A 21798-nucleotide genomic window follows, 5' to 3' on the forward strand; every position below is an offset into this window, starting at 1 on the left:
AGAATAAAAAGGGGCTGAAGCACTGCTGTCCAAGTCCAATAGAAATGTAATGCAAGCTGTATATGTGGTTTTACATTTTCTAGTAAAACTAAAGGTAAAATTAATTTTATTTAACCCAATATGTCTGAAATACTGTTTCAACATATACTCAATCTGAATAAATTATTGAAGTGTTTTTTTTGTTTTTTTTTTGAAACTAAGTCTACCAAATCCAGTCTATATTTTACACTCACACCTCAACTGAGACTAGCCAAATTTCACGTTCTTAGTAGCCACATGTGGCTTGTGGTTATGGTATTGGACAGTGCAGTTCTGATGATTAAAAAATGGAAAAGATTTTTGGAAGCAGGACTTTGTAATCTCATATGTATGATTAATGTGTAAGTGACGAGGAAACAGAAAACTAATACATTCTTTTTTGTCTCTGGCAGAGAAGAACGAAGGGGATCGTATGACTATAGCCAAGATCGTACATATTATGAGACTGTTCGTACTCCAGGCACATACGCTGAGGATTCCAGACGGGACTATCCAGCTCGAGGGAGAGAATTTTATTCAGAATGGGAAACTTACCAAGGAGACTACTATGAATCACGATATTACGATGATCCCCGGGAATATAGGGATTACAGAAATGATCCTTATGAACAAGATATTCGGGAATACAGTTACAGGCAAAGGGAACGAGAAAGAGAACGTGAAAGGTTTGAGTCTGAGCGGGACAGAGACCACGAGAGGAGGCCAATTGAACGCAGTCAGAGTCCAGTTCACTTGCGACGCCCGCAGAGTCCCGGAGCGTCACCCTCACAGTCCGAGAGGCTGCCCAGTGACTCCGAGAGGAGGATTTACAGCCGGTCCTCAGACCGGAGTGGAAGCTGTAGCTCACTTTCCCCTCCAAGATACGATAAACTTGACAAACCTCGTTTGGAACGCTATACAAAAAATGAAAAGACAGATAAAGAACGAACTTTTGATCCTGAGAGAGTGGAAAGAGAGAGACGTTTAATAAGGAAGGAAAAGGTGGAGAAGGACAAAACTGACAAGCAGAAACGGAAAGGAAAAGTTCATTCCCCTAGTTCTCAGTCTTCAGAAACAGACCAAGAAAATGAGAGAGAACAAAGCCCTGAAAAATCAAGGAGTTCTAATAAACTGAGCAGAGAGAAAGCTGACAAAGAAGGAGTAGCAAAAAACCGCTTGGAACTCATGCCTTGCGTGGTTTTGACTCGAGTGAAAGAAAAAGAGGGGAAGGTTATTGACCACACTCCTTTGGAAAAGCTGAAAGCCAAGCTTGATAATGACACTGTCAAGTCTTCTGCCTTAGATCAGAAACTTCAGGTCTCTCAGACAGAGCCTGCAAAATCTGAGTTGTCTAAACTAGAATCTGTTAGAATGAAAGCGCCAAAGGAAAGGGGGCTTTCAAGCCACGTAGAAGTGGTAGATAAGGAAGGCAGGCCTAAACCCAGGAAGCACCTAAAACCAGAGCAAACTGTTGATGGGGTAAGTGCTGTGGATCTGGAGAAGCTGGAAGCGAGGAAAAGGCGTTTTGCAGATTCCAGTTTGAAAGCAGAAAGGCAAAAATCAGATGTTAAGAAAAGTAGCCCAGAGATGGAAGATGCTCGGGTGCTTTTAAAGAAACAGCCTGACATATCATCTAGAGATGTCATTCTACTGAGGGAAGGAGAGTCTGAAAAAAAGACGGTGAGGAAAGAAATTCTTAAAAGAGAATCTAAAAAAATCAAACTAGACAGACTTAATGCTGTTCCCAGCCCCAAAGACTGTCAGGAGCTTGCCAGTATTTCTGTTGGGCCTGTATCAAGGCCCAACTCAGATCTGCAAGGAAGGCTGAGAGAACCAGTAGGTGAATCTGTGGAAAATCAAGAAATCCAGTCAAAAAAACCCACTCCTTCAAAACCACCACTCAAACAGCTGGAGCTATTAGATGATCAAGGACCAGAGAGAGAAGATAATAGGAAAAACTATTGCAGTCTTCGTGATGAACCACTTGAATGTAAATCAGGCCAAGATAAACCACATTCAGTAAATACTGAAGAAAAAATTGGCATTGATATTGATCACACGCAGAGTTACCGAAAACAAATGGAGCAGAGTCGTAGAAAACAGCAGATGGAGATGGAAATAGCCAAGTCCGAAAAGTTTGGCAGTCCTAAAAAAGATGTGGATGAATATGAAAGACGTAGTCTTGTTCACGAGGTCGGCAAACCCCCTCAGGATGTCACTGATGACTCTCCTCCCAGCAAAAAGAAAAGGATGGACCATGTTGATTTTGACATCTGCACCAAGAGAGAACGGAACTACAGAAGTTCACGCCAAATCAGTGAAGATTCTGAAAGGACTGGTGGCTCCCCCAGTATCCGACATGGTTCCTTCCATGAGGAAGATGACCCTGTTGGTTCCCCTAGGGTAATGTCAATAAAAGGGTCTCCTAAAGTAGATGAAAAAGGTCTCCCCTATTCTAATATAACAGTCAGAGAAGAGTCCTTAAAATTTAATCCTTATGATTCTAGCAGGAGAGAACAGATGGCAGACATGGCCAAAATAAAGCTATCTGTCTTGAATCCTGAAGATGAACTAAGTCGGTGGGACTCTCAAATGAAACAAGATGCCAGCAGATTTGATGTGAGTTTCCCAAACAGCATAATTAAGAGAGACAGCCTTCGAAAGAGGTCTGTACGTGACTTGGAACCTGGTGAGGTGCCTTCTGATTCTGATGAAGATGGTGAACACAAATCTCACTCACCCAGAGCCTCTGCATTATTTGAAAGTTCTCGGTTGTCTTTTTTATTGAGGGACAGAGAAGACAAACTACGTGAGAGAGATGAAAGACTCTCCAGTTCTTTAGAAAGGAACAAATTTTATTCTTTTGCATTGGATAAGACAATCACACCAGACACTAAGGCTTTGCTTGAAAGAGCTAAATCCCTGTCTTCATCTCGAGAAGAAAATTGGTCTTTTCTTGATTGGGACTCCCGATTTGCTAATTTTCGAAACAACAAAGATAAAGAAAAGGTTGACTCTGCTCCAAGACCTATTCCATCCTGGTACATGAAAAAGAAGAAAATTCGGACTGATTCAGAAGGAAAAATGGATGATAAGAAAGATGACCATAAAGAAGAAGAACAGGAAAGGCAAGAATTATTTGCTTCTCGTTTTTTACACAGCTCAATCTTTGAACAAGATTCCAAGCGATTGCAGCATCTAGAGAGAAAAGATGAAGAATCTGACTTCGTTTCTGGCAGGTTATATGGTAGGCAGACATCTGATGGAGTGAATAGCACAACTGATTTGATTCAAGAGCCAGTAGTTCTTTTCCATAGCAGATTTATGGAACTCACACGAATGCAACAGAAAGAAAAAGAAAAAGACCAAAAACCCAAAGAGGTCGAGAAACAGGAGGATACAGAGGATCACCCCAAGACCCCAGAATCTGCTTCTGAAAATAAAGAGTCAGAACTGAAAATTCCACCTTCGATTGGGCCTCCTTGTGTCACAGTTGTAGCTCCAGAGTCTGCAGCATCATCACTGGAGAAGACAGCTGGTGAAAAAACAGGAGAGGTGCCTTTGGTGATAGAAGAGAAGACCACTGAGCCAGCCTCTGTCTCAGAAGAAGCAAAACCTGTATCTGATCTGACTCCCATCGCTGTGGAACAACCTGAACAAGTAGACTTGCCCCCAGGAGTGGACACCAGGAAAGACGTTGCTGAGACTCCTTTAGTTGTTGAAGAAAGTTCATCAGTCGATCAGCTGCCTTATTTGGATGCCAAGCCTCCAACTCCTGGGGCCTCATTTTCCCAGGTAGAGATCAGTGTAGATCCAGAGCCTGCCAGTACCCAGACACTTTCAAAACCGACTCAGAAGCCTGAGGAAGCCGATGAGCCAGAAGTGGAGAAGCCAGACTCAGCTGCTAATGTGGAACCTAATGCAAGTCAAAAAGCTGACGATGTTCACGAGGTCCCGCCTCCAGCTACTGAAGGTGTAGAGGTTGATCCTCCAGTTGCTGCAAAAGATAAAAAGCCGAACAAAAGTAAACGTTCCAAGACCCCCATTCAGGCAGCTGCAGCAAGTATCGTGGAGAAGCCTGTCACAAGGAAGAGTGAGAGGATAGACCGGGAAAAGCTCAAGCGGTCCAGTTCTCCTCGGGGAGAAGCACAGAAGCTTTTAGAATTGAAGATGGAGGCAGAGAAGATTACAAGGGCTGCCTCTAAAAACTCATCCGCGGACCCTGAACACCCTGAGCCAAGCTTGCCCCTCAGCCGAACCAGGCGCCGGAATGTAAGGAGTGTCTACGCAACCATGGGTGACCATGAGAGCCGCTCTCCAGTCAAGGAGCCCGTTGAGCAACCACGAGTGACCAGGAAGAGACTGGAGCGGGAGCTTCAGGAGGCCGCAGTGGTTCCTACAACCCCTAGGAGGGGGAGGCCTCCAAAAACACGCCGTCGAGCTGACGAAGATGATGAGACCGAGGCAAAAGAGCCAGTGGAGACAGTCAGGCCAGCTGAGGGATGGAGATCCCCACGATCCCAAAAAGTAGCTGCTGGTGTCCAGCAAGGGAAAAAGGGGAAAAATGAACCAAAAGTTGATGCTGAACGTCCTGAGGCCACCACTGACGTGAGTCCCCAATTAAACGTGAAAGAAAACAGCACAAAATCCAAGGCTGATAAAGAAGAAGCAGGAAGTGAACAAAAACGTGATAGAAAAGAAATTAGCACAGACAGAAATCCACCCGAAACCCCCCCAGTTGAAGTGGTGGAGAAAAAAACAGCCCCTGAGAAAAACTCCAAGTCCAAGAGAGGAAGATCTCGAAACTCTAGGTCAGCGGTGGACAAATCTGCAAATCTGAGAAATGTGGAAGCCGCTGTAAGTCCCAGCGTGGCTGCAGGCCCTGCGGCACTGCCAGCGGAGGAGGCGGCTGCGGTCGTGGCAGTTTCCCCTGAGAAGAGCGAGAGTCCCCAAGAGGAGGGTAGTTTATCGTTGCGTTTGAACAGTGAGCCAGCTGATCTGGACAAGGAACCAGAGAAGGAAGATGGGTCTGCCTCTAAGCCGTCCCCAGAAGCAAATCAGTTAGCCAAGCAGATGGAGCTGGAGCAGGCCGTGGAGAACATCGAGAAGCTCGCGGAAACCTCCACCCCCACGGCTTTCAAGGCGGCAGCTGCAGATGCCCCAGAGGGCCTCTCCACAGAGGACCGGGACAAGCCCGCACACCAAGCCAGCGAAACAGAGCTGGCTGCGGCCATTGGTTCCATCATCAATGACATTTCTGGGGAGCCAGAAAACTTCCCAGCACCTCCACCTTACCCTGCAGAGTCTCAGACAGATCTGCAGTCTCCTGAGGAAGGAATGGAGCCGGAGACCGATGAGGCTGTGTCTGGCATCTTGGAGACTGAGGCTGCTACAGAATCTTCTAGGCCACCAGGCAGTGCACCTGACCCCTCAGCAGGCCCAGCAGATACCAAGGAAGCCAGAGAGAACAGCAGCGAAACCTCCCACCCAGTGCCGGAAGTCAAAGGATCAAAAGAAGCAGAAGTTACTCTTGCTCGGAAAGACAAAGGGCGCCAGAAGTCCACTCGATCACGCCGCAAACGGAATACAAACAAGAAAACTGGGGGCGCTACAGAGACCCATGTCTCTGAACCTGACCAAGTTCAAAGCAAGAGCCCTGCTACGAGTGAGGGGGCCACGGTACAGCCCCCAGAAACTCCACAGGAAGAAAAGCAGAGTGACAAGCCCCAGTCCACTCCCCCTGAGTCATGTGCTTCTGACCCAAGCAAGACTACATCCCAGGGAAATTTGTCCCAAGAAAGCAGTGTTGAAGAAAAGACTCCAACCAAAGCATCTGCGCTCCCAGACCTTCCCCCGGCCTCGCAGCCAGCCCCCGCGGATGACGAGCCTCGAGCCAGATTCAAGGTGCATTCCATCATTGAAAGTGACCCGGTGACCCCGCCCAGTGACTCAACCATGCCCACCCCCCCAATTCCTTCTGTAACGATAGCAAAGCTCCCACCCCCTGTCGCTGCTGGGGGGATCCCACACCAGAGTCCCCCGACGAAGGTGACAGAGTGGATCACGAGGCAGGAGGAGCCACGGGCGCAATCCACTCCATCTCCGGCCCTTCCCCCAGACACGAAGGCCTCTGACATAGACACCAGCTCCAGTACGCTGAGGAAGATCCTCATGGACCCTAAATACGTATCTGCCACGGGTGTCACTTCCACAAGTGTCACAACTGCCATTGCAGAGCCTGTCAGTGCTGCCCCTTGCCTGCATGAGGCACTGCCCCCTCCAGTGGAATCTAAAAAGCCTCTTTTAGAAGAAAAAGCAGCAGCTCCAGTAACTAACACCTCCGACACACAGGCCTCAGAGGTTCCAGTGGCCACTGACAAAGAAAAGGTGACTCCAGTCATTGCTCCAAAAATTACTTCTGTTATTAGCCGGATGCCTGTCAGCATTGACTTGGAGAATTCGCAAAAGATAACTCTGGCAAAACCAGCTCCCCAGACCCTGACTGGCCTGGTGAGCGCCCTGACCGGCCTGGTGAATGTCTCCTTGGTTCCAGTGAATGCGCTGGCCGGCCCAGTGAATGCCCTGAAAGGCCCTGTGAAGGGCTCAGTGGCCACGCTGAAAGGCTTGGTGAACACTCCCGCTGGCCCCGTGAACGTCCTAAAGGGGCCAGTGAATGTTCTGACGGGGCCCGTGAATGTTCTTACGGCTCCAGTGAATGCCGCCACAGGCACAGTGAACACTGCCACGGGTGCGGTGACAGTTTCCGCGGGTGCGGTGACTGCTGCATCTGGGGTTGTGACTGCCACGACAACAGGTGCAGTGACTGTGGCAGGTGCGGTGATTGCACCATCCGCAAAGTGCCGACAGAGATCTGGCACTAATGACAACAGTCGGTTCCACCCAGGGTCCATGTCTGTGATTGACGACCGTCCGGCAGACACGGGCTCTGGCGCTGGGCTGCGTGTGAACACTTCAGAAGGGGTTGTGCTGCTGAGCTATTCGGGGCAGAAGACTGAAGGCCCACAGCGGATCAGTGCCAAGATTAGCCAGATCCCCCCAGCAAGTGCGATGGACATTGAGTTTCAACAGTCGGTGTCCAAGTCCCAGGTCAAACCCGATTCTGTCACGCCATCTCAGCCTCCGCCCAAAGGCCCTCAAGCTCCTTCAGGCTATGCAAACGTGGCCACCCATTCTACTCTGGTACTAACTGCCCAGACATATAACGCATCTCCTGTGATTTCATCGGTTAAGGCCGACCGTCCGTCTTTGGAGAAGCCTGAGCCCATTCACCTCTCTGTGTCCACACCCGTCACCCAGGGTGGCACAGTAAAGGTCCTCACCCAGGGCATAAACACACCCCCGGTGCTGGTTCACAACCAGCTGGTCCTCACCCCAAGCATAGTCACCACTAACAAAAAGCTTGCTGACCCCGTCACCCTCAAAATAGAGACCAAGGTCCTTCAGCCAGCAAACCTGGGGTCCACTCTTACACCCCACCACCCTCCTGCTCTGCCCAGCAAACTGCCCGCAGAAGTGAACCACGTCACCTCGGGGCCCAGCACCCCGACAGATCGGACTGTCTCCCATTTGGCAGCCACCAAGCCCGATGTGCATTCCCCTCGACCTAGCGGGCCGGCTCCGTCCCCGTTCCCGAGGGCATGCCACCCCAGCAGCACCACGTCCGCCGCGCTCTCCACTAATGCCACGGTCATGCTGGCTGCGGGCATCCCTGTGCCGCAGTTCATCTCTAGCATCCACCCAGAGCAGTCCGTCATCATGCCACCCCACAGCATCACCCAGACCGTGTCGCTCAGCCACCTGTCACAGGGCGAGGTGAGGATGAACACACCCACGTTGCCCAGCATCACCTACAGCATCCGGCCAGAGACACTTCACTCTCCTCGGGCCCCCCTGCAGCCCCAGCAAATAGAGGTCCGGGCCCCGCAGCGTGCGGGCACCCCGCAGCCAGCCACAGCTGGTGTGCCCGCCCTGGCCTCCCAGCACCCTCCAGAGGAAGAAGTGCATTATCACCTCCCCGTTGCTCGAGCCGCAGCCCCTGTGCAGTCGGAGGTGCTGGTCATGCAGTCTGAGTACCGACTACACCCGTACACCGTGCCCCGGGATGTGAGGATCATGGTGCATCCTCACGTGACGGCCGTCAGCGAGCAGCCCCGGGCAGCGGACGGGGTGGTGAAAGTGCCACCGGCCAGCAAGGCCCCTCAGCAGCCAGGGAAAGAAGCCACCAAGATGGCAGATGCCAAAGCCGCCCCCACCCCCACCCCCCACGGTGAGGCCCGCATCCTCACAGTCACCCCCAGCAACCAGCTGCAGGGGCTGCCTCTGACCCCGCCTGTGGTGGTGACCCACGGGGTGCAGATCGTGCACTCCAGCGGGGAGCTCTTTCAGGAGTACAGGTACGGGGACATCCGCACCTACCACGGCCCAGCTCAGCTCGCGCACACGCAGTTTCCTGCTGCTGCCTCCATTGGCCTGCCTTCCCGGACCAAGGCTCCTGCTCAGGTGAGAGCACCAGAAATCTGCCTTCTGGTCCGAATAGTGGTGGAGGTGCCAGTAAGGTCCCTAAAATATGTTGTCCTTTTTGTGGATGTAAAGAGGCGCTTCCTAAATTTCAGGACGGAGGAGTGAATCACAGCACGGAGAGCCCAGGGACATGGAGGGAGCTCATTGTGGGAGCGGGTGGCGTGGCGGCTCTTGCCTGCGGGGGGTGAGGAGGTAGGGAACGGGTGACCTTTTACCGGAACCCTCAATCCTGAACGCCCGAGAGCATGGCCGTCTGGTTAAAGCCCCTTCCGGGGGCCTGGCCTACGGGAGATGCCCTGCAGCTGACCTGCCCAGGGGCTCACGGCTGCTTGGTTGGGGCAGGATGTTGTTGGTGCGTAACAGACTCTGACCCTGTTCCTTTCTCTTCCCGCCCAATCCAGGGTCTCCCTCCTGACGGCGAGCCCTCGCAGCCTGCGCAGTCCGCACAGCCGGCCCAGTCCACGCAGCCCTCCCAGCTCAGCCAGCCAGGCCAGCCACCAAGCGGCAAGATGCCTCCAGTCTCCCAGGAGGCAAAGGGCACCCAGACAGGAGTAGAGCAGCCGCGCCTCCCAAATGTACCTGGAAACAGGCCGGCTGAGCCTCATGCCCAGGTCCACAGGGCGCAGGCGGAAACAAGCCAGACCTCGTATCCCTCCCCTGTGTCTGTCTCGATGAAGCCTGACCTCCCGGCCCCTCTTCCTGCTCAGGCTGCCCCAAAGCAGCCGTTGTTTGTCCCTACGCCCTCAGGCCCCAGCCCCCCTCCAGGACTGGCTCTGCCGCATACTGAAGCCCAGCCCGCCCCCAAACAAGATTCCTCTCCACATTTGACTTCCCAGAGACCTGTGGATATGGTCCAGCTTCTGAAGGTAAGCCTGGGCAGGGCCTTCCCTACCACCCTCCGAGCTTTGTGCTATTGTCAGTGTCCCGAGAGCCCCACTTGACTTAGATCAGCAAGCTGCTGCCTGGGGCCGTGGCCAGCACAGCTGTGTTCTCCAGCCGTGAGCTCACTTCTGTTTGTTTCCCTGTGAGCAGAAGTACCCCATCGTGTGGCAGGGCCTACTGGCCCTCAAGAACGACACAGCTGCTGTGCAGCTCCACTTCGTCTCTGGCAACAATGTCCTGGCCCATCGGTCCCTGCCGCTCTCTGAAGGAGGGCCCCCCCTGAGGATCGCCCAGAGGATGCGGCTGGAGGCCTCACAGCTGGAGGGGGTTGCCCGAAGGATGACGGTAAGACTCAGGGCCCAGGTGAGCAAGTGCCCCGCCCACAGCAAGGGAAGGCACGGGTGGCCCCCACTGCCTGTCTCCGTGGCTTGTCACGGGGTGCAATAATGGCTTTCTTGGAGTGGATGATGAAGGGCATGTTCTGTCTCCACTAGGAGTGTAAGGTGCCTCTAGATCCAGAGATGAGGCTTTTTTTCATTCAGCAAACATATGGATGGCCCTCAGGGTCATCGTAGAGGTGGGGATTTAGGAGCCGAATCACCTGGGTTGGACAGGCCTCTTCTTGGGCTGTTTTGTGAGGTGCCCCCCCCCCCCCCAACGATCACTGACAGCTTCCTCTTCCCCAGGTGGAGACAGATTACTGTCTGCTGCTGGCTCTGCCCTGTGGCCGTGACCAAGAGGACGTCGTGAGCCAGACCGAGTCCCTCAAGGCTGCCTTCATCACGTATCTGCAGGCCAAGCAGGCGGCAGGCATCATCAACGTTCCCAACCCCGGCTCCAATCAGGTCAGCCCAGTGTCCCGCCTCGGTGCACACATACGTGGGGCTGGTCTCGGCTGGTCAGGCGGTCTGACTGATCTGGTGGCATGGGCTGCCCGTGCCAGCTAGAGTAGTCAGGACAGTTTCCCAGAGGAGCTGGACAAAGGGGCATTCTGGATAGAGGAAACCAGCGGAGTGCATGGGCCGGACTACTGCTGCCCATCCTGGAGACAGTCAATGGACGGCTGAGGCAGCAGAGGGTTTTCTTTAGCTTAATAATAGAGAAGAAGTTCTCAGGGGTTAGTTTCATGTTAGTTTTCTGATACCTAGTTTTCTTCTGGTGGACAGAGTCTTGGAGACCTTAGCTGGTTGGGAAATTGACTCAGCCTGGCTCTCTGTTGGGCCTTTGCGCCCCCAGTTGGAAATGTTTTAGGGAAGAGTGGTAGTGGGGTGGGTGATGTGAAGACAGGAGGTCCCATTTTTCTCTCTTGTCCCTTTCTCCAGCCCGCCTATGTGCTGCAGATCTTCCCGCCCTGCGAGTTCTCTGAGAGTCACCTGTCCCGTCTGGCCCCCGACCTCCTGGCCAGCATCTCCAACATTTCTCCCCATCTCATGATCGTCATTGCCTCTGTGTGAGCCACTGAATGGTCACCACTCGGCATATCTTCCTGAGGCTCTGCAGCAAAAAATAAAACACCGGACAACCCAGCCAAGGGGAGGAAGAAGCTGCCGAGGGGGACAGACTCCACTGCCAGATGGCCAGCCTCGCTCTCCTACCCGCCCGCCCGCCCGCCCGCCCGCCCGGCTCAGTCAGACAGACCCCCCTGGGCAGTGGTGCTGCTACTCGTATGTTTACATGACATTTAGCCCAAGGACAGACCACCAACCAATGGACTTGCAGACACCTTGAGGCTGGGTTTCTCTCTCCTCTTTTTGGAGAAAAGGAACAGGGCAGTGGAATTTTTTTGTTTTTGTTTTTAAGAAACAAAACAGAACTGCCTTTGCACTAAATTAGTGACTTGGACTTTTGCACAGTGAAGACAGGCTGTGACACTCTGGATGTCTTGGTGTACGTGAACACACATGGCACACACATCGCAGACTCTCACGCAGGACTTCAAACTTCTGCTGAAACCTTGGGGTCAAGGAACATTTCATTGGGCTGTGTTGTCCCCACCCGTCCCTTCCCCTTGCTCATTTGGATGTCACCTCTCTTTAATTCTCCTGCGCCACCGTCTTTGATTCACCCAGGATGTACAGTTTACAATCAGAAAAGAGCAAACGGAAGGATTTTCTCTCTTGGTGGAATATGCAGAACTTGGGATGTGTGTATATATAAATATATAATATATATAAATATATATAATACTGACTTAAAAATCAAATTCCCCGACATACATTTTTTTTAATCTGTGCCAAAAATGTGTTTTCAGAGAAAATCTTATTTTCATACTCAGACTTTGTATTGTCACTCATTTGTATAAGTGCGCTTCGTTACAGCACGGGCCCTGCTCCCGCAACTTGGAAGTGTCACACACACAAAAAGACTGTACAAAAGACTGGCTTCCCTTCTTCCTGTGACCTTGACCTCTCCCCCAACTTCCTAACACTTATTAATTTATGAAAACTGTTTTTCTCAGCGCAGTTTTGTTTTATGTGTCCATTGGATTACAAACTTTATTAAAAAATACAGAACATGTCAAGTGTGGATGTGATTGTCACTTGGATGGGAGGACCAGGGGTCCTTGGCTTATGGGACCAGCTAGCCTTCATCCCACTTTTGCTTTCAACCCCCCACCAAGTCTGTATATGGAACCTATTATTTCCTTTCTGCCACTGATCCTCCCCAGGGATCATTTTATCTTGTACAAAAGAAGATTTTCATCACAGACTGAACTTGAACTGTTTGTTTTTCAGTGCTGTGGTGTTTATCTGACACTTCAAGGTCCCAGTTGGCTCCTGCGTAATGTCGAAGGCACTTCAAATTTGATTGATTAAAGAATAAAGCCACCTCCCACTCAAACTCAGAAACATCTTAAGGAAGCTTTGGGGTCTTGCCTCTTCTCCCTTCCTCCTCCGGGCATGGTGCAGGCTGGCCCTGCAGCAGCTGCCTCCCAGTAGGAGGATGGCACTGGTGGGCCAAGCTTCCCCAGCAGCTGGACCCACCGCAAGCTGGGGAGTTGGGTGTGGGGGACGGGAACACAAGGACCACAAAGTTGCTGGTCTCACTTGTAGTTCCCCGGGGCTCTTCCAAATAGAGCTATGCTTTCGGTGCGAGATGGTACCATCTCTGGGTGAGGAATTAACAGCTGCTGGGGACAAGCTGTATGGAAAAGCGGCAGAGAAGGCATCTCATGCCTCCCTGCTGACAGAGGTAAGAATGAGCTGCTTCACTGTCCGCACTGCTGCTCCTAGTTTAAGCAGTGCTGCCATCTCCCACCTCCCCATCACAGCTCCTGGCCGCTCATTCCTGTCCCTCCAGGCTCTCAGCCTTGTAGAGACGCCGCTGATTCAGGGCAAGTAAATGTTCTCAAAAGACGACACTGGCTTGGCCCTGATCTTGCAGCCAGGGTTACCGTGAAGCGAGTGTGGAGCTCTCCCTCTTCCCTAGGCCCAACAGAAGCAGGCCTGCGGCCTGTTGGGTCTGGTGCTCTGCCTACCTTGCTGCTCTGGCTGAATGGGCCCCCGAGCTGGGCTCTGTACGGGTGGCCTGGATCCTGGTAAGCAGTTGTGGCCAAGCCCTGTGGGCCCAGTTCCCAACACAAGGGCGCAGGGTCACAGCCGTGGCTCCACAGCGGAGAGAGGTGGAGAGGGGAGGTCCGATCCTCACGCCGAGCCGAGGAGAAGCCTCCAAAGAGGAGGCCAGATGGGGCTCGTGGAGCCGCAGTTTCTCTGGCCTGAGTGTGCTGCCCACACCCCAACTCGGGCAAAGCAACCAGCTTGCTTCTAGACGGGTCCCGCGGCTCCAGTCCCATTCTGCAAAGGGACAGCCTGGCTTTCCCCACAAGCAAGTCTCTGCCGACTGGTCGCTGGGTGGAGCAACCCTTCCCCGGCATCAGCCACAGCTGCCAGCTCCCCGCCCCAGCCCCACAGGGAGCTATAGGCAGCGTTAGAAAATAATCAGATTTATTCTCTCTAGGGAATGGGCTCACCCCTCTCAGTTCTAGGGTGCCGTCCAACCTTAAATAAACAGGAGGAGGGGGTGCCTGCTCACTCAGCAGATGGTGGACATTCAGGGGCTGTGGGAGGTGTCTCTGCCAGGGCCGGCTGCCCATCAGCCCCATCCCGAGGGCGGAAGACCAGCTCCCCAGCCTGCAGCACCTGCCCGGCCGGCCACGTGCTGCCTGGCCCGTACTGCTGGTAGAAGTCCGCATCCGTCTGGAACATGACCAGTGCCTGGGCCGTGTGGATCCGCACGTGCTGGGCCAGGCTGTTGGCATCCAGGAACTTATCTCCACAGGAGTCACAGGCGTAGAGGATGTGAGTGTTGGGATCTGTGGGAGTGGGGCTGCAGTTAGGACAGGGAGGGCCCCTGGGTCCGGCAGCTTTCCCCCAGGCGGCCCCTCTCACCTTCTTCCTGCACTTGCTTCACAGCTTTGCTGATCTCGGCTTTAAGTACTTCTGTCTCATCAGCGGTCACCGCCGCCCCCACTGGCACCACTGTGGGGGCATCGGCAGGGCCTGAGACCAGACTCACCTGCCCCTTTGCTGCCACCCCAGAGGCAACCCCTGCTGTGACCACCCCCTGCTGCCCTGGGAGCTGAGTGATGGTCCGCACCTGTGAGCTGAGTGACGGCCGTTGCCGCCAGTGCCTCAGTGGCCAGCGTGACCATGTCATCGACAGTGACCACGCTGACCTCACCGCCCTCCTCTGGCTCCAGGATTTTGATGCCTGCCTTGCCCTGGTGCACAGTCTTCACATGGGAACGAAGATTGTCCACCCGGTTGAAGCCGCGACCGCACTTGTCACACAGGTAAGGCTTCTCTCCTGGGGGGGGAGGCAAGGTTCTCTCCTGCCATTGGGGGGGGGGTGCAGGGGGGGAGGACCTCAGTGGCCTCCAGCTTCCCCCGCAGCCCTGTCTTTTCCAGCAGGAAGAGCTCTGGGGCAGCCACCTGAGGCACAGGGAAGCTTCCAGTGGCCCCTGCACCTTCCAGAAGCTCTGAGAAAATGGGGCCCTCCTTGGAGTTAAACTGCTTTCAAGGCCGCCTTCAGCAAGTGCCGGCACCGAAGGCTGGGGTCCGGGGCACCTCCCACCCCACCATGTGCCCCAGAGTCAGGGCTTGGGACAGAGAGGCGGGTGGCACGCACTCACCAGTGTGGATGATGATATGCTTGGACAGGTCCCCCACGTTCACGAAGGCCTTGCTGCACACGCTGCACTTGTGAGGGCGGATGTTGTCATGGTGGCGGATGTGATTGGCCAACTGGCTGGATTGGACGAATCTGCAGGGCCAGAAGGAAAGGCTTGCACAGAACCGCCCAGGCCTGGGCCGGGGTGCTGGGCTGGGGCCTCCCACCTCAGGGTCTAGACCCGAGAGGACCCCGGGACCTGCGCTGGAGCAGTCTGCCCGGCTACCAACCGAGCCCCGGGCTTCTTCTCTGACCCCCTCCACCCGCCGGGTGCTGGGACCCCACAGGGCGCCGGCTGGGGGCCCGAAGGGCAGGACCTCTTTCCGCAGCGCTCGCAGACGTAGGGCTTCTCCCCGGTGTGCTGGCGCACGTGGGCGATGAGGGAGCTGGCCTGGGTGAAGGCTTTGCCGCACATCACGCACTGGCATGGCTTCTCACCTGGGGATGGAGGCAGGGGACGGGAAGGTGTCGGCGCCTGCTCTCCTCCCTTGTGCCCGCACCCGGGCGCCGCCGGGCCGCTCACCCACCCGTGTGGATGCGGACGTGCCGCTGCAGGGCGCCGGGGTCAGCGAACTGCCGCTGGCAGTGGACGCACACGTAGGGCTTTTCACCGCTGTGAATCCGAAGGTGCCGCTTCAGGTTCCCTGTGGCGAGACCGAGGGTGGGCCTGGCACGGGCGCCCGGGGCCGGGGGCGGGGCCGGGGGCGGGGCCAGCCGGGCCCTACCTGAGGTGGTGAACTGCTTCCCACACTCCCGGCACTTGAGGGGCCCGTCGGCGATGTGGATCTTCAGGTGGGCCTTCAGGTTCCCCACCTGCGCCCAGGCAGGGGGTCAGACGGCAGGGAACCACCGATCCTCGGTCCTCCCGGGGGCCTGTGCGGGGCTCCCCCTTTCCTCAAGGCCGGGGGAAATGGGAAAACCACCCCCCTCAGTTCTTCCTGGCCCGCGCCCGTCCCCCCAGCCTGCCTTCCCAGTTTGCTCGGCAGAGCAGTCAAGAGCTCCACCCGGCAGGGTCATTTTCTGCTCAGCCAACACCACCTACTTCCCCGCTAGGCCCCCCGGGCCCCCGAGACGGAAGCCGCCGGAGCACAGGGGCCCAGGGCCGGCTCCCCCCACCTGGTTGAACTTCTTGTCGCAGTGAGGGCACTTGTGCTCCTTGTCGGTGTCGTGCGTCTCCAGGTGGCGCATCTTGGACGTGGGGTCGGAGAAGGAGCGGCCGCAGTAGTCGCACTGGTAGGGCTTCTCGCCGCTGTGCACCAGCTGGTGCCGCTTGAGGTTGCCGGACGTGGTGAAGAGCTTGCCGCAGTCCTCGCAGCGGTAGCGCGCCTCGCCCGAGTGCCGCTTCTTGTGCAGGTTCAGCAGGCTGACGAGCCGGTAGCTCTTGCCGCACTCCTCACAGCCGTATGGCTTCAGCGGGCTGGCGGCAGAACGCGAGGACAGGAGGCTCGCGGGGCTCGCGGGGCCGGGGCGGGCGGGCATGGGGGGCGGCCGCGGGGCCTACCTGTGGGTCTTCTCGTGGGCCTTGCAGGCTGCCGGGTCAGAGAAGGCCTTGCTGCACTCCCGGCACGAGAAGGGCTTCTCGCCCGTGTGGATGCGGATGTGCCGCTTGAAGTTGCCCGTGTGCGTGAACTCCTTCCCACAGTCCTGCGGGCGCAGGGGGCTGGGTGTCAGGGGCGGCGCCGGGGGGGGGGGGGGGGGCCGGGGCGGGGCCGCCACCGCCCGCGGCGCACCTCGCACTTGTGGATGACGGAGCCGTAGGCCTTGGACTCCGTGCGGTCGCCGTAGGTGCCCGAGCGCAGGCCCCGCGCCTCCGCGCCGAGCTCCTGGCCCGAGTCCGTGCTGGCCGACTCCTCGCTCTCCTCGGGGGCCTCGCCCTTCTCCAGCGGCGGCCCCTCTTCCTTGACCACCGCGGGCACGGCGCCCTCCTCCTCTCGTTCTTCTCCCTTCCTGGCTGGCTCCACCTCCATTTCTGCCACAAGAAGGGCAAGTACTGAGGAAACCGACCTGGCAACTGGCCAAGTGAGGCCTGGGCACGGCTCATCTCTGCACACACCCTCTCTCTGCGTGGGTGCCTCGCAGGGGCAGGGCAATGTCTGGGAGCCGCAGATAAATGGTCCCCAGCACCGCCAGGGCAAGCCCAGGGGAGACCAATGACCGGGACAGCTGCCGCTTGGAGGATGTAGATGGGCCTCAGTCCAACGGGGGCCCCGTATTTGGCGACACAGGTGGGAAGGGTGCTGTCAGCCAACAAGCACTGGGGGCGGGGGCTGGGGTGGGTGCCATGGGCGGCCAAGTTCCGCCACGGTGCTCAGCCCAGGGAAAAACAGCAGGGCCAGTACTACGACAAGGACACTTCTGTGCTAAAGGGAAGCACGGCCAGGGTGTACAACCAAGAAACTGATGTCAAAATTCAAGAATGAGGAAAGACGTCGGCCCAAAAGCTGATGTGAGTGACTCACAGTGAGATCAGCTAAGGGAGGAAGAGAGGGCCCCTGGCGGGGGGCGGGGGGGGGTGACATGTGAGTGGGGGATGCCTGCGTGAGGGCGGGCGCCCCGGCTGGCGGAGGGTACCTTGCTCTGAGCTCTCTGACAAGGCAGCCTCGGCCTCAGCAGCAGCCATGCCACTTGTGGGGTCCGGCTTGAGCTCCACAGGCTCCCGGGGGGCATCGGCCTTCTCCGTCTGCTCTGCACCTGGGGTAGAGGTGTGGGGGCATCCGGGGCTGGACTGGCACCCTCTGTCCAGGGGCCGGTCGGCTCTCCTGGACCAGACCCCTGGAAGCGGCTATGGCCCCGGGGGTGGGGGGAGCACATCCAAGCTCGGGCCGCTTAAGCCTCTGCTCTGGCTTTAACAGATGCCCCAGAAAAAATAAGCGGTGGTTTTGGGTAACCTGAGCTCAAGGGATGCAGTTGCCTGTGCCTCCCTCCCTCCCTCGCCCAGGAGCCTCCTGAGAAAGCTGCTCACTGCGCTGGGGCCCACGCCGCCGGCAGGTGATGGACAGCCAGGTCCTCAGCAGCACAACTCACCGCTGGCTGTGCTCTCGGCCTGGCCGCCCCGCTCCTCTTTGGGCTCCCGGCCCAGGCCCGTGGGCAGACTGCTCCTGGCCACGTCCAGCTCGCTCAGTGTAGTGGCAGCAGCCTTCTCTTCTTTGGCTCTCTTGTCCCCCACTGGAGATGGAACAGGACAGGCCTGCCATTTCCCATCAAGTGTCCACCACTTGGCGGGGTGAGGTAGCCCAGAGCTTGCCAGCTCTTCCAGACCTCCCTGGGGATACATCTAAGTGGCGGTTTGTTGGTTTGCTCATTCAACAGATTATTCATAGGCACCGACATCACACCAGGCTGCCGCTGGGCCTGGGGTACAACAGTCATGGTTGCTGCTCCCATGGGGCTCGCAGACTGGTCGGGGAGACAGTCGTCACACGTGAAATGACGCTCATCAGAGATCGGTGCTTACAAGGAGAGGAGCGTGGTTCTCTGAAAGTGTGCCACGAGGAATCTGGCCCACACTGGGCCTCAGGGGGCTTTCCTGAGGCACTAAGAGGAGCAGGAGGAAGGGTGTGGGAGAGGAGACCTGCCGGAAGAGGGAAGTCCTGTGCAAAGGCCTTGAGCCAGGCGTGGCTGCCGGTGCCCTCAGGCAGGGAGGGCAGACGGGGCCCCTCTGAGAGGCGTTCTCAGACTTTGCTGCGGCTCCTCCCCACGAGCTCCCCACAACACAGGCGAGGCCAAAGAGGTGACAGAGAGAGGCGGGGGCAGAGCTCCCATCAAAAGCCACCTGCCAAGAATCTTACCTTCCAAGGCCGAGGCCTCCATAGTCTCCCCAGGGCTGGCAGCCGGCTCAGCCAGTGACTTGAGGGCATGGCAGGCCGTGATGATGTCCTGCATCTGCAGGAAGCTGGCCACAGCCAGCACATCGTCCACGTTCTCAGAGCTCAGGCTCAGCTTGGCCGTGTACATAAACTCCAGCACCTGCCCCAGGCCTGCCAAGGACACAGACAGCCATGACGGACCCACCTCGAGGCCTGGCACCAGCAGCCTGTCCAGCTGCTCCACTCCGTGGCAGGATCCAGGGATTTGTGAAAAGCAGAGTGGCGGTGGCAGCCCACTGTCTCCCCATCTCCTGCGCCGGTGGAGAGGCGGGCAACCTGGGGATTCTCAACCCAGACAACAGCCTCCAAAAAGAAGCACACCCATAGAGGGCGGAGGGTGTGAGTGCCCACCCTGAACACTCTCTGCCCATCCACTGCACTTCGGCACCAGAGGACAGAGTCTCTCACCACTGGCTTTCATCAGGGCTCTGCCACAAACTCTCTACCTGACCTCCAGGCCAGTCACCTGACCTCTCTGGGCCTCAGTTTCCGCATGTGTAAAATGGGGGAACGACACCTTGCCCGAACTTCTGGTGGCATGGCACGCCATTCTGGGTTGGGAACCTGAATCTAGGACCAGTTAGCTCCTTCCTCAATCCCAAGACCTTCCTGACACCCCTCCCGATCCCAACCCTTGCCATTCCCATCAAGGTGAGCACTGGGGTAGGGGGTTGAGGACTGACTCAGCAATGGAAAGGGACCAGGGCTCAGAGCCCTCCCGCTCTCTGTCCCTCCTGATGAGCTTGTCCTGTGTTCACTCTGGAGCTTATCATGAGCCCTTCCTGCCAGCTCTCCCCTTCCACCCCGCTCCCAGTCAAAAGAGGCCCCGCAAACGTGGTAAGAACTTGGTACCCACGCACTCATGGCCGAGTCTTGTGTGGGAGGTCTGGCGCACCCCACAGCTAGAAGGTGCTGCTCAAACGAGGGCCTCGCGTGGCACGGGGCCCGCCACAAGCTCGGCCCTGGACCCAGTGGGGTACCTGCCGCGTTACTGATGTCCAGGTGCACCACATCCTTCTGGTCCACGAAGAGCATCTTGAAGTACTCGCTGCAGGCCGCCAGCACTGCTTTGTGAGCCTTAAAGTCAACACCATCCACCACAAAAGTGCAGTCACACAAAAGCCCCAGTTGCCGCTGCTGGTTCAGCTGCTCCAAGACATGCTGGCTGTGCTGGGGAAAATCCATGGCTGGGGAAAGCCACAGAGCCCTCGAGTTAGCACGAGGGAGGACACCAACCAGCCCCAGCAGCAATCCCAGCACCCCCAGGTGAGAAGCAGGGGGATGGGTGGGAGGGTGGAACCAAATCCACAAAGGGCAGGTGCCTCTGCAGGCCCAGACCGACCAGGGGCTGGCTTCTAGATTCCTGGGCTAACTGGTCAGGAAAGTTCCAAAACCCAAAAAGCATGGAGGGACCAACACAAAACAGCCACCTTTGTGCCTTGCCAGGTAATGACATTAAAAAATCAAAAACCAAGCACAAACAAAACACTGATTACTGTCAGCATTTCAAAAAAAAAAAAAAAAAAAAGACATGGTCGCTTAACTTTTTGTTTTACAAAAAGAATGCATGACATAATCTTAGACTAAAAGATCTTTCGATTGGATACATGTGGCTTCATGAAAACCTTTCTATTTTGTTTCTATTTTTCTCAGTTTGTCATGTACAGGTGAAATATGCGCTTGGGAAGGCAGACGTTTCATCATCCAGCATTTCAGGAATCAGCCCCTCTCCCGCTGCACCCACAGGGGTCTGTGCAGGTTGCCTTGTTCTCGGCAAAGCCTGGCCCTCGGGGGTGAGGATCCATCTCTCCCCCACTTCCCCCACCTCTGATTCATGGGCTCAGGGAACTACCCAAGAGCTGGTGAGTCTTCTGCCTCCAGAAACCTCTCTAGGCTGTCCCTGGAGAAAGAATGAACTCTGATCCTGAGCCCAGAAGCTGCTGGCCTGCTGCAGTTTCTCTGTCAAAGGCCTCACTTGCTGCTTGGAAATTCCACAACTGTCTCAAGTAAAAATGCTCACAAAAACTCCAAGGCCTGGTGCCAAATCGTCCTGAACTGCACAAGCCAGGACTAAGTAAGTATCTAAAACGGCTCTCCCCTCCCCCTCAACACCACACCAGAGTCAGTCTCAGGATCGGCATTTTCTAGGGAAAAGAAGCAGACTCTCCTTTCAAGAAAGAACCCATTTCTAAGTAAACGTCAGTGCCCACTCCTGGGACCACATTACATAGATCCAACCGGGCTGGGCTGTCACACCCTGGCCTGGAATCTGATAAGTGGCAGGGGTTTCTCTCCCAGTTCTTCTAGAACCTTTCTTCTGAGGCCTGGGTCTGCTCAGAGCTGCCCCAGGTGGTTTCTGGGCAGGTGAGCATGACCCTGGGAGGCTCTCGGCCTCCAGGTTTCAGCAGCCACTCACTGGCTCCGGCTGTTCCCGTTACATCAGCCTCTCGGGGCTGAGTCACCGCGCTGCAGCTCTGGAGCTGCAGTGACCATGTATGGCTGTCTGGCTGTGATGAGACATAACGAAAGCCACGCCCCCGCGCACGTGGCTTAGCCAGCACAGATCGGCTTTGAAGGATGCAAAGCCCACCCACCCGTGGTGTCTGGAAACTTTTCACAAGTGGAAGGGTGTATTTGCTGAACTGGGAGAAGTCACCGAGTAGGTGGGTAGGGCTCCATCAAGTAAGGGGGGACAGGCAGTCGCAACAGGCCGTGTGCCATGGGGTGCCAGCCCCTGAGTCATGAGTTCAGAGTTGCTGCTGCTGGAGACTTGAAAATACCCTTTGTCTCCCTCCAGCGTCCCCAGGACTGTCCTTTGGTCCCAGCCTCCACACACAAGCTCCCAGCCAGAGGCACAGCTTCTTGGACCGCTCAGATCATAAGTGGCTGAGGCTCAAACTCTTAGGTATAAGCAGGGGAGAGCCGGAAGCCAGCCCTGGAGTCAAGAGGTCAGGCGCAAGGTGGCTGGGCCCTCTGCGTCTGCTGAACAACCTGCTCGGTGACAAACCAGCCGGCACAGCATGGAGCCGCCGGAGCAAAGGCTTCTACTGACCAGGACACCCCATAAAGGCATCCTTCTCTAGGTCTTCAGTCCCTAGAAAAAGCAAGTTCTCATTCGTGACCTCAAGGGATGCAAGGGAGAAGTTCGGCTGTTCTGTTCCTGAGCAGGTCAAAGCTAAAACAGAGAAGTTTTGGAGGACATGGAAAAGAACCAGTGTCCAGCCTGTAGGGTTAAACAGGAGGGCCGGGCACTTAGGCCTAGGACCTAAAGGGGGTACACACAGGCAAGGTGTAAATGGAACCAAAGGCAGGTGGCAAGGAG

The 21798-nt window shown here is 56.0% G+C and overlaps 2 protein-coding genes across 4 annotated transcripts in view; one reads left to right on the forward strand and one right to left on the reverse strand.

Moving 5' to 3' along the window:
* Nucleotides 1-11962, forward strand: part of SPEN (spen family transcriptional repressor) — an 82385-nt gene extending 70423 nt beyond the window's left edge. For both annotated transcript variants that reach the window (XM_059914131.1, XM_059914140.1), the window contains 5 exons: nt 432-8538; nt 8961-9425; nt 9592-9786; nt 10128-10286; nt 10764-11962. In XM_059914131.1, coding sequence (XP_059770114.1) covers nt 432-8538; nt 8961-9425; nt 9592-9786; nt 10128-10286; nt 10764-10895 — 9058 coding nt within the window. In that variant the 3' untranslated portion in view covers nt 10896-11962. The remainder of the gene's footprint in view (nt 1-431; nt 8539-8960; nt 9426-9591; nt 9787-10127; nt 10287-10763) is intronic.
* Nucleotides 11870-21798, reverse strand: part of ZBTB17 (zinc finger and BTB domain containing 17) — a 32143-nt gene continuing 22214 nt past the window's right edge. The window contains exons 3-16 of one of the 2 annotated variants that reach the window (XM_059914153.1): nt 19457-19663; nt 18399-18587; nt 17635-17775; nt 17182-17301; nt 16341-16579; nt 16112-16254; nt 15727-16027; nt 15336-15423; nt 15138-15254; nt 14928-15048; nt 14573-14703; nt 14038-14247; nt 13830-13919; nt 11870-13753 (exon numbers count right to left, since the gene is read on the reverse strand). In XM_059914153.1, coding sequence (XP_059770136.1) covers nt 13470-13753; nt 13830-13919; nt 14038-14247; nt 14573-14703; nt 14928-15048; nt 15138-15254; nt 15336-15423; nt 15727-16027; nt 16112-16254; nt 16341-16579; nt 17182-17301; nt 17635-17775; nt 18399-18587; nt 19457-19661 — 2379 coding nt within the window. In that variant the 5' untranslated portion in view covers nt 19662-19663 and the 3' untranslated portion in view covers nt 11870-13469. The remainder of the gene's footprint in view (nt 13754-13829; nt 13920-14037; nt 14248-14572; nt 14704-14927; nt 15049-15137; nt 15255-15335; nt 15424-15726; nt 16028-16111; nt 16255-16340; nt 16580-17181; nt 17302-17634; nt 17776-18398; nt 18588-19456; nt 19664-21798) is intronic. The other variant, XM_059914162.1, reaches the window with a different exon arrangement.

Source organism: Balaenoptera ricei, chromosome 1 (genome assembly GCF_028023285.1).
Source record: "Balaenoptera ricei isolate mBalRic1 chromosome 1, mBalRic1.hap2, whole genome shotgun sequence".
Taxonomy (NCBI): Eukaryota; Metazoa; Chordata; class Mammalia; order Artiodactyla; family Balaenopteridae; genus Balaenoptera; species Balaenoptera ricei.